The sequence below is a fragment of the Ascaphus truei genome, unplaced genomic scaffold (genome assembly GCF_040206685.1).
Source record: "Ascaphus truei isolate aAscTru1 unplaced genomic scaffold, aAscTru1.hap1 HAP1_SCAFFOLD_688, whole genome shotgun sequence".
Lineage (NCBI taxonomy): Eukaryota > Metazoa > Chordata > Amphibia > Anura > Ascaphidae > Ascaphus > Ascaphus truei.
The window spans coordinates 141051-155271 of NW_027457021.1; the positions used below are offsets into that span (position 1 = coordinate 141051).

Sequence of the window (14221 nt, forward strand, 5' to 3'; positions counted from 1 at the left end):
TCCGATGTATTCATTTTACACGGGATTTTCCCACGTTTAGCAGCTGGGACCCTTTAGTTAAGTAAATAACCCCCAACTTGTCGCATTTAGTGGGGGGGTTTCAGCACACAACTGCTCCGGGTTATCAAATGGTCAGAATGTGCAAAAACTGTCACGCGTATTAAAATCCTAAATAAAAAAAAAGAACGTAATAAGGTTTCCCTGGAAAATCCCACTGTTTTTTGATAGACAGTTGGACGTAATGAAACAGTTGCCTACGCCTAACATAAGATATAAAGTAAGATACACTAATAGTTTCTGCCATTATAAGCACATTGCAGGAGTTGATAGATTAATACATTAATACATGTGGCTGTATGATCTTGTGAGGTTCTTATTGCCTGAAAATGTTCATGAATCATTTTAGTGAGATGATGGTATTTACGGTGCCGCTCATTATGCTATAATTATAACCAGTGTTCGACAAATCCAGTAAACTACAGGCCCGTGGCGACTGGATTTGACCCCGTGGCGACCTCCTCGTGGCCGCCCAAGCAGGGCGGGATTGGGGGCGGGACTAGGTGGCGAGTAGATTTTTTGGTTCGGCGAGTAGATTTTTGGGTGATTTGTCAACCACTGATTATAACCAATACATGTTTTCATTTTTCAGGCTAGATATTAGGAACCATGGCCGGTGCTCGGGGAGTCTTGGAGGTGCTTCAGACGGTGCAGGACAACCTCATGGTTCGGACAGACGTGGAGGGTTTGCCAGAAGAGCTAGAATTGATGCTCCATGTCACGCTGGAGGAGGACCACACAACGCTGAAGGACATAGACCATCCTATTGATAAGATGGAAGAGCTGATAAATATATTACTTTCCAACGGAGAAGCCGTTTGTCAGAAATTTCTTACACATTTGGAAACCCAGGCCGACAGATTTCCGAGATTAATCCAACTCTCCGGTGTACGAGGTGAGGAGCAGATAATATCGGCATAGATAGGTATGTTAGGTACTCATAAAGCTGTGACTGTTTGCCGTGCTCATCCTTATTCGTTACCAGTTTACCTACGACTTCACTTAGTGTAGATCAGGCCCATCAAACCTAGGACATGTTAGAAACCAATTCTTAAATTCTATAGCAAGGAAAAGAAACTGACTCAAATAGTCACTATAGCCCCTCTCTCCCCCACCATTTTCTCTGTCTCCCCCCCCCCCCCCCCGTCTCCCAATCTTTACCATCTCTCTCTCTTTACCACTACCTCTCTCCCCTCACCCCTCTCTTTCTCTCTCCCCCACCTCTCTCCTTCACCCCCCCTCACTTCTCTCTCCCCCCTCACCTCTCTTTCTTCCACAATCTTTCTCTCGCTTGCCCTGATTTGGATCAGAACAATCGTCTGGAGAGTATCTGTCCCCGTCCAGATTAGTTTCCTACGTAGGTAATGCGTGCACTGAGAAAAAATCACGCTGACACATGTTCAGAATGATAATGTCTGACTTTATTCCTACAGACCACGTTCATATATAGAGGCTGAATTGGGGGATTGTATGCAAAAGGAGCTCTCTCAGGTCTAAAGGTTGTGTGTAAATACACATGTCAGTATCTCATTGGTTCTTGTTGGGTCTTTTCCTTGTATGGTCTTGTTGTTGCAGTTTATGGTCCTGTTATTGCAGGTTTTTTGGACACATCAGCATTTGAGGGGAATTCCTCTGTGCCATCTTCCTTACTTGAAGGGAGGGGTAGCTGCGGTAGCCATTTTGAGTAAGGAATCATAGCAAAGTATTACAGATGAAGAAATAGGCATTTTATCCAATCCATCACAGTCCCCCCTTGAAATGTCTATTTCTGAGTCTGTCCCTAGATGTGTACTAACTCATCTGTCCAGATGTGCCTGGGAACTCTTTTGTGCTGTACGTTAGACGAGTCATGGCTTGTCCATGACCCCCCTTGCCACAGACTTTGCACATAAAGAAGTCAGATGCTGTCCCTATGGATTTATACTATTGTACTTAACTGGGAGGGACTGTAACGGAGTAAATGGACCATCTTCCGAGAGTGGAATATTATTATCTGACTGCAGAAAAAAGGTAGGTGTGCTATTGTCAACAGCTTTGGTCATGAACTTTTTAAAACATGGGAGAACACAGCAGACAATAATCACAAACAAAACAAAAATAATAACTATTGCGATGCCTATTTGGGCAAGAATCTTTTGCTATCCCGTCTTTCCTTGCTAGGCCATTTTGTGGTCGGTATCCCCAATCTGTTCCCGTGTTCCATCCTACTGCTCCCCAGTAATCACATTCCCCAGTAGGAATCCGTTACGCATATATAAGTGGACCTGAATCCGACATTGCTGTATCGATTATATTGCCAATGTGTTGAGGGGCAGCAGACTACATTACAATAATCAAAGGAGAAGGTAGCTACATGAGTATTGGATGAATTATACCAAACTGTGACTATCCCTTCATGTTGGGTGATAGCAATCTTTTGTGCCCCCCCCCCCCCCCAGACCCAACAAGCAAAAGATATATAGCATAATTTTCCTTCTGAGGTGTCCTCGTTGGGAGCTGGAACCTTCTTGCAATGAGAGGCGTGTATCCAGGTGTTCTTGCCAGCTAGTTTGACTGATGTCGCTGTGGTCAACAGAACTTGGAAAGGACCATCATATCTGGGCTCTAGGGAGTGTTTCCTTACAAATTTCTTCACAAATACCCAGTCTCCGGGCACGAGTTTGAGTCCCGGTATCTAGATCTGGATCTGGAATAGAAGAAAACACTCGACCATGCATATTGGTTAGTTCTTGCGCTAGGGCAGTTACATATTTCGTCAAACCATCAGACTGCATCTGTAACTGCTGTGGGTAGTAACAACCAAGTTTGGGGGCAGTACCAAACAGTATCTCAAATGGGGATAGAGCATGTTCCCCTCATGGGGTGTATCGAATACTGAACAAAGCAATGGGTAGACTATCTGGCCAGGGCATATTTGTTTCCTGGGCCATTTTCAACATTCTAGTTTTCAGTGTGCCATTCATTCTTTCTACCTTTCCGCTACTCTGGGGATGGTATGGGGTGTGGAAAGCAAGGGTGGCCCCTAGCGCAGACCAAATTTCTTTAGCTAATGTAGCACTGAAAGCGGGGCCTTGGTCGCTTTCTATTACTTCAGGTACCCCATATCTACAAACCACCTCTATCAGGAGTTTTTTGTGCTGTTGTTTTCGCAGTGAGATTGGTGACAGGATAGGCTTCTGGCCATCTTGAAAACATATCTACAATTACTAACGCATATTCAAAACGGCCGACTTTGGCATCTGAATATGGTCAATCTAGATACGCTGGAAAGGGTATAAGGGCCTTGCAAGGTGTTTCTGCGGTGGTTTTTCCACACGTCCTGGGTTACACTTTGCACAAATTGTACATGATTTGCAGAAATTACTAGTCATTGGGGTAATTCCAGGCGCCACATAGTATGTGTCGATCAGTGCATTCATAAGAGTCTTCGAGAGATGTGCTGCTCCATGTGCCCATTGTACCACAGCAGGATACAGTGTCCGTGGCAGACAAAGTTTCTTTTTGTACTCGTAAATTCCTTCTTGGGGCGATGCACCTCTTCTCTTCCAGCTTTCCTTTTCTTCCTTTGTTGCAGATTCTTGCAACTTCTTCAGATATTCTCGCTTTACTGGGAGGTTCTGCATTAACGGAACCATCCTTGTCATGTCCACTCGATCTTCCACTTCTCGTATCCCGCTGGCAGCTTGTTTTGCCGCAGCATCCGCCAGATAAAACGATTGGCAGTTTAGGTAAGAATGTAGAATAATACATTGTCACATGCTTTACATATAAGAAACACCGTGGAAATGTAGTATTACTGCGCTATACACGGGGGTTCTTCGGAATTGTGAGCATTTTGGAAGAAGAGGTTAAATGATAACATGCATATTATGTTATTGGGCCGTGCTTGTGTAAATTCAAGGAAGGTGTCAACAATAATGACAATTATATTAATATTCAGGCAATTTATGGCTGTTGTGCACTGGGTCTTGACCTTGGACCTTTAGCAGAATAATTTCTGGGTGAAACATACCTTTGTTTCGTGCTCTTGCATATTACCAGAAGATGTCAAATACAATATTATTAAATAGCAAAGATATACCCAGAATCCCTTGCTGCAGTGGAAGCACTGCACTAAGAGATAATGGGGAGTGGCAGGGTTGCAGACCTGTCTGAGACATGCCAATGTGCTCACAAGTCATATTTTTATTTGCAATATCAAAGATGCAACCAAGCTCTTGCAGGGGGAAAAACATATTTTTAAAAGTATTTAACTAAAAATTATTTTATTTTTTTCAGACAAAAGAAGAAAATTTGAAAAACTGCTCATATATTTAAAAATGGAGTCTCATCTACACGTTAAGCTGACTCTGAAGAATGTTCTGGATATCGGTCCAGAGACCTTATGGAAGGCCAGCGCTCACACTGCTGAGGACGTCCCTTGGCGATTCCTACGGAAACTCATGGCTTTAAACGGCGAAGCAAGAAATACAATATATGGCCACTCAACATTGAACTTGGAAACGAGCATCAATGGTCCAGAACAAGATGTGGAGGAGAACGTTGATTTTGGTTATGAGACTGACACATTGATTTGCACCCACCCCCTGGATGTTCTGTGCGCTCTCCTGCATTGCTCAGACAGATTTCTGCAGCAGGAGATTGTGTCAAAAATGTCCATGTGCCAGTTTGCTGTCCCTCTGCTGCTCCCTGCTGGTGATGGCCCAGACTGCACCTTCATGCTGTGGGCAATGAGAGATATTGTGAAGAGGTGGAGACCTCAATCATTAGCAGAGAGAAAAGGGTGTAAAGAAGACAGCTTGGTGCACATACCTATGCCAACCTTCTCTTTTGTGAGGCTGGGAAAATGCAGCTTATCCAAGTCTAACATCCTTAATCAAGCTCTCAGTCCGGCTCAGCAGCACCATGATTTCTTTGTGCATCGGAACATGGAAGGTGGGAATGTTCCAAGGAAAATCTCCGATGGGTTGGTGGAAATCTCCTGGTATTTTCCAGGGGGTGGCAAAGAGAAGTCTGACATTTTCCCAGAACCCATTGCAGTTACCAATCTGCGGGGAGACCTGGAGTCTAACTGGAAGCAGTTCCGCTTTTTAACACGCGTATCATCAGCAGTATTTATATTTGCTGAGAGTATCAACCAGAGACAGTACACTCTGCTATTAGATATTGAAAATTCAGAAACAAAGTACTATTTCATTATGAGACCAATTGATGGAAACTCCGTAAGCAAAGAGACAGAGGAATCCCTACGCAAGTTATATCCACTACTGAAAATAGGCAGAAGGAACGTCTTAATACACGGTGGCACCTGTAAGGACGCCGAGCTGGTGAAGAAGTTACAAGCTTGCATTTCACATTCTATAAGAAATACTTCAAACCAAGGGGCCCTGGCCGACATGGCAAAGACGGCCGCCGAACTGACCATGCAGGTGGACGAGCACGGAGAGGAATGCCGGAGTGCCAGGGAACGCGCTCGGGACATTACGGAAGAGATCGCGGACCTGGAGCAGTTCAAGAAGGAAACGATGAGACTGCAAGGAGATCTGTGGAAGCAATTGTCTCAAGTAGAAAAAGAGCTGTGCCGAATGGAAAAGAAAGGGGACGTTAATGCAGAGGAGTATAAATCCCAGCTAATAAAGCGGAGGTTTGATTTACGGAGGGAGCAAAATCAGCAGGATCTTCCAGGAGGCATGAAGAAATTTATAGCTGCGTTTGTTACTTTGTCTCAAGTAGAGAAACGGTACTTCCTGAAATGGATGCATTTTGAACTTAATTCAGTTGCTAGAGGTTATCTGTCTGTTTTGAGGTGTGAATACAAGCAGAAGATTTTAAGCAGCATGGCAGAATTAAAGAGACTAGATCAGCGAATGTCTGACAGTTCCTTGGGAGTGGAACATTTCCTGCGTGAGTTAGGGCAGATTTATGAAGCTGAATGTTTCATGGTGAGAGAAGGAGAAATGACAACAAACCAGAGGAAATGTGTCGCTCTCCCGGGAGCAGCCGCTGATCTCCTGCTGGATGGGTTCCCATTGGAGCTGATTGATGGAGATGCCTCCAACATCCCCCTGCGGTGGGTTACGGACGTCCTGACTGAGCTGGACAACAAGACGAGAGGAAGATGCAGGATGAGAGTAATAACTGTGCTGGGAGTGCAGAGCACGGGGAAATCTACCCTTCTGAACACCATGTTTGGTTTGCAGTTCCCCGTGGCCAGTGGGCGCTGCACACGAGGAGCCTTCATGACAATTATTAAAGTGAAAGATAACTTCCAGGAGGAGCTGGCCTGTGACTTTATTCTGGTGATTGACACTGAAGGTTTGAAAGCTCCTGAATTGGCTTCTCTGGGGGACAGTTATGAACATGACAATGAGTTGGCGACGCTAGTGGTTGGGTTAAGTGACATCACCATAGTGAACATGGCCATGGAGAATACAGCAGAAATGAAAGATATTTTGCAGATTGTGGTCCATGCATTTCTTAGGATGAAAGAAATAGGAAAGAAACCCAACTGTCAGTTTGTGCATCAGAATGTGAGCGACGTGTCGGCTCATGACAAGAACACGCGAGACAGAAAGAACGTTTTGGAACATCTAAACAAAATGATGAAAGCAGCAGCAACAATGGAAAAAATAAATAAAGTGATGTTCTGTGACGTTCTAGAATATGATCTAGAGAACCACAACTGGTACATTCCTGGCCTCTGGCACGGCGTCCCACCCATGGCACTGATCAATTCTGGGTATGCTGAGAAAACAGCTGAGCTTAAAGAGTATTTGTTGACATTTATGAAGCAGCAAGCATGCTTAAGCAGCTGTCAGCATGTATCTGAATTAATTGAAGGTGTAAAATGCCTGTGGAATGCAATAAAACATGAGAAGTACATCTTCAGTTTCATGAATAGTTTGGAGGCGGAAGCTTACACTGATCTCGCCAAACAATTCTCAGAGCTGGAATGGAACTTACGCAAGAAAATGCACGACTGGTCAACTGTGAAAGTGAATCTAATCCAGAACCAAACAGCTGATGAACTGGGAAGGAACAATTTAACAGATGAAATTCTTCAGCTTCTGGGAAAAGAGGAAAGAAATATGGAAGAATTGTTAAAAAAAAATTTTGAGAATGAATTGGAAGGTGTATGTTTAACAAAGGGGAATCTAATAGAAAAGTACAAAGAGGAGATTTTACGGAGCGTACAATGTCTTCGGAACGAACTAGAAAGCTATTTAGATAGCAAGTGTGCGGATGCTATTGAAATTCAAAAAGAGAAGTATAGAATGGAAGAGAAAGTCAGCAGCCTTCTGGAAGACTTCAGAAGAAAACCATGTGAGCCCAATGAGACAGAACTGAATGTAGAATTTGAGAACATGTGGAATGACCTGTTGGCCCAGCTACAGCCAAAGGATTTAAAGGAACGCAATATCGAGCAAGACGTCCTACAGGAACTGAGAAGAGAAATGAGGAGCAAAGGTAGTTTTATTAATGAGAAACTGATCCGTATAACAAGTTTATCTGACTATAGACACAGGCCTTTCACAATTGATAAGACATACATTGACTTTTCTTGGTACTCAATAGAAGGAGGTCGTGAAATCTATGGTCACAAATGCTGGAGCAAAATGTACCGTCTTGCCACATCCTTGCTGGACACGTGCGTTACCTACGCCAAAGACTGCAAGGACTATGATAACATTTATTGTCGAGAATTGTTGAACATGATCAATGAAAGATTAAGACAGGAAGATTTTAGGATACTCCAGTGGACAGATTTCTTCGAGGTGGACCTAAAGCTTCACATACTGGCGAGGGTAGCTCCTTTGTTCCAGAAGATGCACGAGGACTCTGTCCAAGAGAAGGATCTAAGGCTTGGCTTGGAAAAAGGAAGACCTCAGTGTCTAGCCATTTTTAGAAGTATAGTCCAGGAGAAAGAAAGAGCTAAATTATTTTGTGATCTGTGCCTGAAACCTGCATTGGCTCAACACATAAATAATACCCTTGGAAAAGAAATAGTGTCTGATATTTTAAACAGCACAAACACCGTGGAATATACTAGCCAGCAGTTTCTAAAGTTTTCTGTACTTCAGGACCTATTGGAGAAAAAATCATTTTCACAATATGTTGAGTATATTAACAAGTATGAGAACTTTGTCACAAATTGGATGTTGAAGCACATGCACAACAAGTATAACAAGGGCACAGACCTGGAAACGCTACAATCAAATGTTCTTTTTTCTATGACAAAGAAAGTCAGGGAAGTTCTCAATGACTCAAAAGTCCTAGAAAGCCCCAATGTGCCAACATTAGTCGCAAACTGTTGTGAGATATTAAATAACGAGTTAGTGATTTCACAGCAGGATCTGAAAAGAATCGATTTAGAAAGCACTTCCACTGTTTGTCAGTTTTTAGCTGATATTAATTTTTTTGTAACTGAGATGGAAAGGCAATTTGAGTCAGAAATGAAATCTCGGAGCATTGAGTCTGTACTTTCCGAGGTGGCCCTGAAGCCCGAGGATGAACTGTTTAAGGTGTTTGGATGTGGGAAGCAGTGTCCATTCTGCAAAGTCCCCTGTGAGGTCGGTGGTGCTGACCATAAGGAACACTTTGCATCTGTTCACCGACCTAGAGGATTAGGCCAATACACACATTTAAACAGGGTTCTAGATCATTCAATATGTTCCAGTGATGTGATCTCCACTAAAGATTTGAGTAGTTCAGACTCATATAAAGATTGGACCATCCAAATCGACCCAAGCATTAGTGCTTCTGCCTACTGGAAATTCATTTTCAATGCGTTTAATGAACAATTTGCAGAAGAATATAAGGCTGAAGCAGCTGATCTACCCGAGTCATGGTTGCACATAACCAAAGAGCAGGCCCTCAAAAGCCTAGAACAAACATTCAATGTGTCTGCTTCCTTTACCGAGCAGACGTGTAATACACGGCCATGTAAATAACTCTGCAAGGAAGAGTGGCAAAGTTCTTCCACTCTCATAATGGTGTCGGCTGCACAACAATGATCATAACACAGAAGGACAAACCACAGAGATGGAACAGGAGGAGGTCCTGCCTGACACGGAATGTAGAATACATTATCGATATGGAATAACCAGCTTAGCTAAAACCATTGCATGTTTATAGAATGAAAATGACCACGACTCGAGCCAGAACGTAATACACTGTATACTGGTTACATTTTAAGAATAAAATGGTGCGTGTGTGTGTGTGTGTGTGTGTGTGTGTGTGTGTGTGTACACACACACACACACACACACCTATATAGAAATATAATGGTAAGGATTCCAAAGTAATATCAAATAATCAAGTACTCTGTTGAAACTATGTAAGGACCGGTTATAAATGAATAAGTGACTCATTTCTACAAGGACAAGACTCGGAACGATATAAAATTGCCATGAGTTTGTTTGAATAAAGCCTTTATATATTTTATTCATCTCGGGTTCCTGAGTTTGAGTTGTTGGTTCGGTTGCAGCGCTCCGTCCCTTTATAAAAAAATTTTTATACAGATGTAGCAAGACTTACACCTCCCCTGGGACCGCGAGAAGGTGCGAGATGACAATCGCGTGAACACTTTGTTACCCGCGTCTCAACCGCGGGCGAGCCTGTGTCTCGGTTACGGTCAGCCGGAATAGAATGATGTAAGTTCAGTACGTGGCCAGCAGGTGGCGCACTGAGTAGCCGTAAGGTGACCTCAGGGGGAGTCGCAGATAGAGATGGGCGAATTTTTTGGTGGCGGATCTGGAATCCGCAACGGATCGTCCGGTTCCTTTTGCTCTGCGAATTTCCGCGGATCAATCTCAAGGAAAAGGGCGACTCGCATTTTCGTTTAAAAAAAAATATTTTGACCATTACACTCCGGTTTCCGTGGACGGGCTTGTGGATTCCACTCCACGGATTCCGTGGACGGGCTTGTGGATTCCACTCCACGGATTCCGTGGACGGGCTTGTGGATTCCACTCCACGGATTCCGTGGACGGGCTTGTGGATTCCACTCCACTGATTCCGTGGACGGGCTTGTGGATTCCACTCCACGGATTCCGTGGACGGGCTTGTGGATTCCACTCCGCGGTTTCCGTGGACGGGCTTGTGGATTCCACTCCGCGGTTTTCCGTGGACGGGTTTGTGGATTCCACTCCACGGATTCCATGGACAGGCTTGTGCATTCCACTCCGGATTCCGTGGACAGGCTTGTGGATGCCACTCCACGGATTCAGCAATATGGTGGCGGATTCTTGTTGTATCATATGGGCGGATTTTGAGGAATCCGCGCAGATTAAAACCGTCCCAATCCGTAGGCGGATTTTACACCGCAAAATGGATTTTGGGTTGAAAAGGCGGAAAAAATACGGGAAACGGATTCGCCCCTCTCTAGCTGCAAATAAATGATTGACAGTTAGTGTTCAAGTAACGTAACTCTCTTTACATTTTGATTTCACTAGTGTGACCGGTTACCATGACGATCTGTGTGTGCATTGTGACCGGTTACCAGGACGATCTGTGTGTGCGTTGTGACCGGTTACCATGACGATCTGTGTGCGCATTGTGACCGGTTACCAGGACGATCTGTGTGTGCACTGTGACCGGTTTATACAAGACGGACACACAAACCTTAGTCCAGGGGCGGCCAAGCTCCAGTCCTCAAGGGACACCAAATGGTCAGGTTTTCTGGATACCCCTGCTTCAGCACAGGTGGCTCTATCAGGGGCTCAGTCGCTATGACTGCACCCCCTTTGCTGAATCAGCGATACCCTGAGAAACTCGCCTGTTGGTGGCCCTGGAGGAGTGGAGTTGGCCGCCGTCTAATCAGCCGGCCAGCAGGGGGAGCTGCAGCTGTACCAGTTACAGCGGGCTATAAACTCCTCAGTCTGCCAGCAGGGGGAGCTGCAGCTGTACCAGTTACAGCGGGCTATAAAATCCTCAGCCTGCCAGCAGGGGGAGCTGCAGCTGTACCAGTTACAGCGGGCTATAAAATCCTCAGCCTGCCAGAAGGGGGAGCTGCAGCTGTACCAGTTACAGTGGGCTATAAAATCCGCAGCCTGCCAGCAGGGGGAGCTGCAGCTGTACCAGTTACAGCGGGCTACAAAATCCTCAGCCTGCCAGCAGGGGGAGCTGGGAGCTGCAGCTGTACCAGTTACAGCGGGCTATAAACTCCTCAGTCTGCCAGCAGGGGGAGCTGCAGCTGTACCAGTTACAGCGGGCGATAAAATCCTCAGCCTGCCAGCAGGGGGAGCTGGGAGCTGCAGCTGTACCAGTTACAGCGGGCTATAAACTCCTCAGTCTGCCAGCAGGGGGAGCTGCAGCTGTACCAGTTACAGCGGGCTATAAAATCCTCAGCCTGCCAGCAGGGGGAGCTGGGAGCTGCAGCTGTACCAGTTACAGCGGGCTATAAACTCCTCAGTCTGCCAGCAGGGGGAGCTGCAGCTGTACCAGTTACAGCGGGCTATAAAATCCTCAGCCTGCCAGCAGGGGGAGCTGGGAGCTGTACCAGTTACAGCGGGCTATAAAATCCTCAGCCTGCCAGCAGGGGGAGCTGGGAGCTGCAGCTGTACCAGTTACAGCGGGCGATAAAATCCTCAGCCTGCCAGCAGGGGGAGCTGGAAGCTGCAGCTGTACCAGTTACAGCGGGATATAAAATCCTCAGCCTGCTAGCAGGGGGAGCTGCAGCTGTACCAGTTACAGCGGGATATAAAATCCTCAGCCTGCCAGCAGGGGGAGCTGCAGCTGTACCAGTTACAGCGGGATATAAAATCCTCAGCCTGCCAGCAGGGGGAGCTGCAGCTGTACCAGTTACAGCGGGCTATAAAATCCTCAGCCTGCCAGCAGGGGGAGCTGCAGCTGTACCAGTTACAGCGGGCTATAAAATCCTCAGCCTGCCAGCAGGGGGAGCTGGGAGCTGCAGCTGTACCAGTTACAGCGGGATATAAAATCCTCTGTCTGCCAGCAGGGGGAGCTGCAGCTGTACCAGTTACAGCGGGCTATAAAATCCTCAGCCTGCCAGCAGGGGGAGCTGGGAGCTGCAGCTGTACCAGTTACAGCGGGCTATAAAATCCTCAGCCTGCCAGCAGGGGGAGCTGGGAGCTGCAGCTGTACCAGTTACAGCAGGCTATAAAATCCTCAGCCTGCCAGCAGGGGGAGCTGCAGCTGTACCAGTTACAGCGGGCTATAAAATCCTCAGCCTGCCAGCAGGGGGAGCTGCAGCTGTACCAGTTACAGCGGGATATAAAATCCTCAGCCTGCCAGCAGGGGGAGCTGGGAGCTGCAGCTGTACCAGTTACAGCGGGCTATAAAATCCTCAGCCTGCCAGCAGGGGGAGCTGCAGTTGTACCAGTTACAGCGGGATATAAAATCCTCAGCCTGCCAGCAGGGGGAGCTGGGAGCTGCAGCTGTACCAGTTACAGCGGGATATAAAATCCTCAGCCTGCCAGCAGGGGGAGCTGGGAGCTGCAGCTGTACTAGTTACAGCGGGCTATAAAATCATCAGCCTGCCAGCAGGGGGAGCTGCAGCTGTACCAGTTACAGCGGGCTATAAAATCCTCAGCCTGCCAGCAGGGGGAGCTGGTTAGCTGCAGCTGTACCAGTTACAGCGGGCTATAAAATCCTCAGCCTGCCAGCAGGGGGAGCTGCAGCTGTACCAGTTACAGCGGGCTATAAAATCCTCAGCCTGCCAGCAGGGGGAGCTGGGAGCTGCAGCTGTACCAGTTACAGCGGGATATAAAATACTCCGCCTGTAGGCAGGACAGAGGATTGCAGGAGGAGAGAGGTCAGTTTGTACAGTGTCCAGTAGATGGTCCGGAATGACATGTTAGAAAGGGGCAAGACCAGCACACAAAAAAGGTAGGAAATAGGAGCAATGGGAACACCTTCATTCATTTATTTATTTTGCCCGGGAGATTATTAAAGCGCTCGGCTCTCATTTGGATAAAAGAGAATTTTCTAGTTTTTGTTCAAAAGCCGGTATGCAGAAACTCCCAAACTGCCCAGATAGAGACTAAGGCAAATACTGTACACGTGTGTGTGTGTGTGTGTGTGTGTGTGTGTGTGTGTGTGTGTGTGTGTGTGTGTGTGTGTGTGTGTGTGTGTGTGTGTGTGTGTGTGTGTGTGTGTGTGTGTACAGTATGTGGGAGTATACTGTATGTATGTGTATACGTATATGGGTGTATGTACATTTGTGTATATGCGTGTGTGCGTATGTGTGTGTGTGTACAGTATGTGTGTGTATACTGTATGTATATGTGTATACGTATATGGGTGTGTATATGCGTGCGTATGTGTGTACAGTATGTGTGTGTATACTGTATGTATGTGTATACGTATATGGGTGTGTATATACGTGTGTGCATATGCATGCGTATGTGTGTATGCATCTGTATGTGTGTGCGTGTGTACAGTATGTGTGTGTATACTGTATGTATGTGTATATGTATATGGGTGTGTATATGCGTGTGCATATGCATGCGTATGTGTGTTTGCATCTGTATGTGTGTGCGTATGTGTGTGTGTACAGTATGTGTGTGTATACTGTATGTATGTGTATACGTATATGGGTGTGTATATGCGTGTGTGCATATGCATGCGTATTTGTGTGTGTGTGTGTGTGTGTGTGTGTGTGTGTGTGTACATACATACATACTAGCATAAAAGCCACTCAAAATGATGTGTTGGCGTTCTCTTTATTAAAAACTTCAGTATCAAATGCATTACCCCATGACTTTTTTTCTTTACCCTCTTCTCTCTCACTTTCCCCCCTTCTTCTCTCCTCTCTATCTTCCTCCACTCCTATCTCCCCCTTCTCTCTCTCCCTCCCATCACATTCCTTTAATACCTTATAATGTCCCCAAATGTTCCGCCTCCCTCCCCTTCTCCTGCGTTCTTACTTTCTGCAGGTTAATATTTTAAATGTAAAATACAAGTTGACGGTGCCATTTCAAACCCTAAAGTAGAGAACTACAGAAAAGGGATGTAGAGGTGATGTTGGGGGGCGGGATATTGGAATGGACCACGTACTCCATTAATAGGTGTATTGCAGGGGTGGCCAACTCCAGTCCTCAAGGGCCACCAACAGGTCAGGTGTTCAGGATATTCCTGCTTCAGCTCAATCAGTGTCTCGGTCATAATGACGGCACCAGCTTTGCTGAAGCAGGGATATCCT

General features: G+C 46.0%; 1 protein-coding gene across 1 annotated transcript; it reads left to right on the forward strand.

Annotated features, from left to right (window-relative positions):
* The first annotated feature begins 652 nt into the window (after window positions 1-652).
* On the forward strand, window positions 653-9482 carry LOC142485973 (up-regulator of cell proliferation-like). Its single transcript, XM_075584630.1, has 2 exons — window positions 653-952; window positions 4336-9482. Exons 1-2 carry the CDS (start codon window positions 667-669, stop codon window positions 9006-9008), a joined length of 4959 nt encoding a protein of 1652 aa, XP_075440745.1. The 5' UTR covers window positions 653-666; the 3' UTR covers window positions 9009-9482.
* The last annotated feature ends 4739 nt before the right edge of the window (window positions 9483-14221 follow it).

What these genes read in the sequence shown, in the direction of transcription:
- LOC142485973 (XM_075584630.1), top strand. Translation starts at nt 667, where the DNA reads ATGGCCGGTGCTCGGGGAGTCTTGGAGGTGCTTCAGACGGTGCAGGAC. An exon ending in CCAACTCTCCGGTGTACGAG is followed by an intron (nt 953 to 4,335) that starts GTGAGGAGCAGA and finishes TATTTTTTTCAG; the next exon opens with ACAAAAGAAGAAAATTTGAA.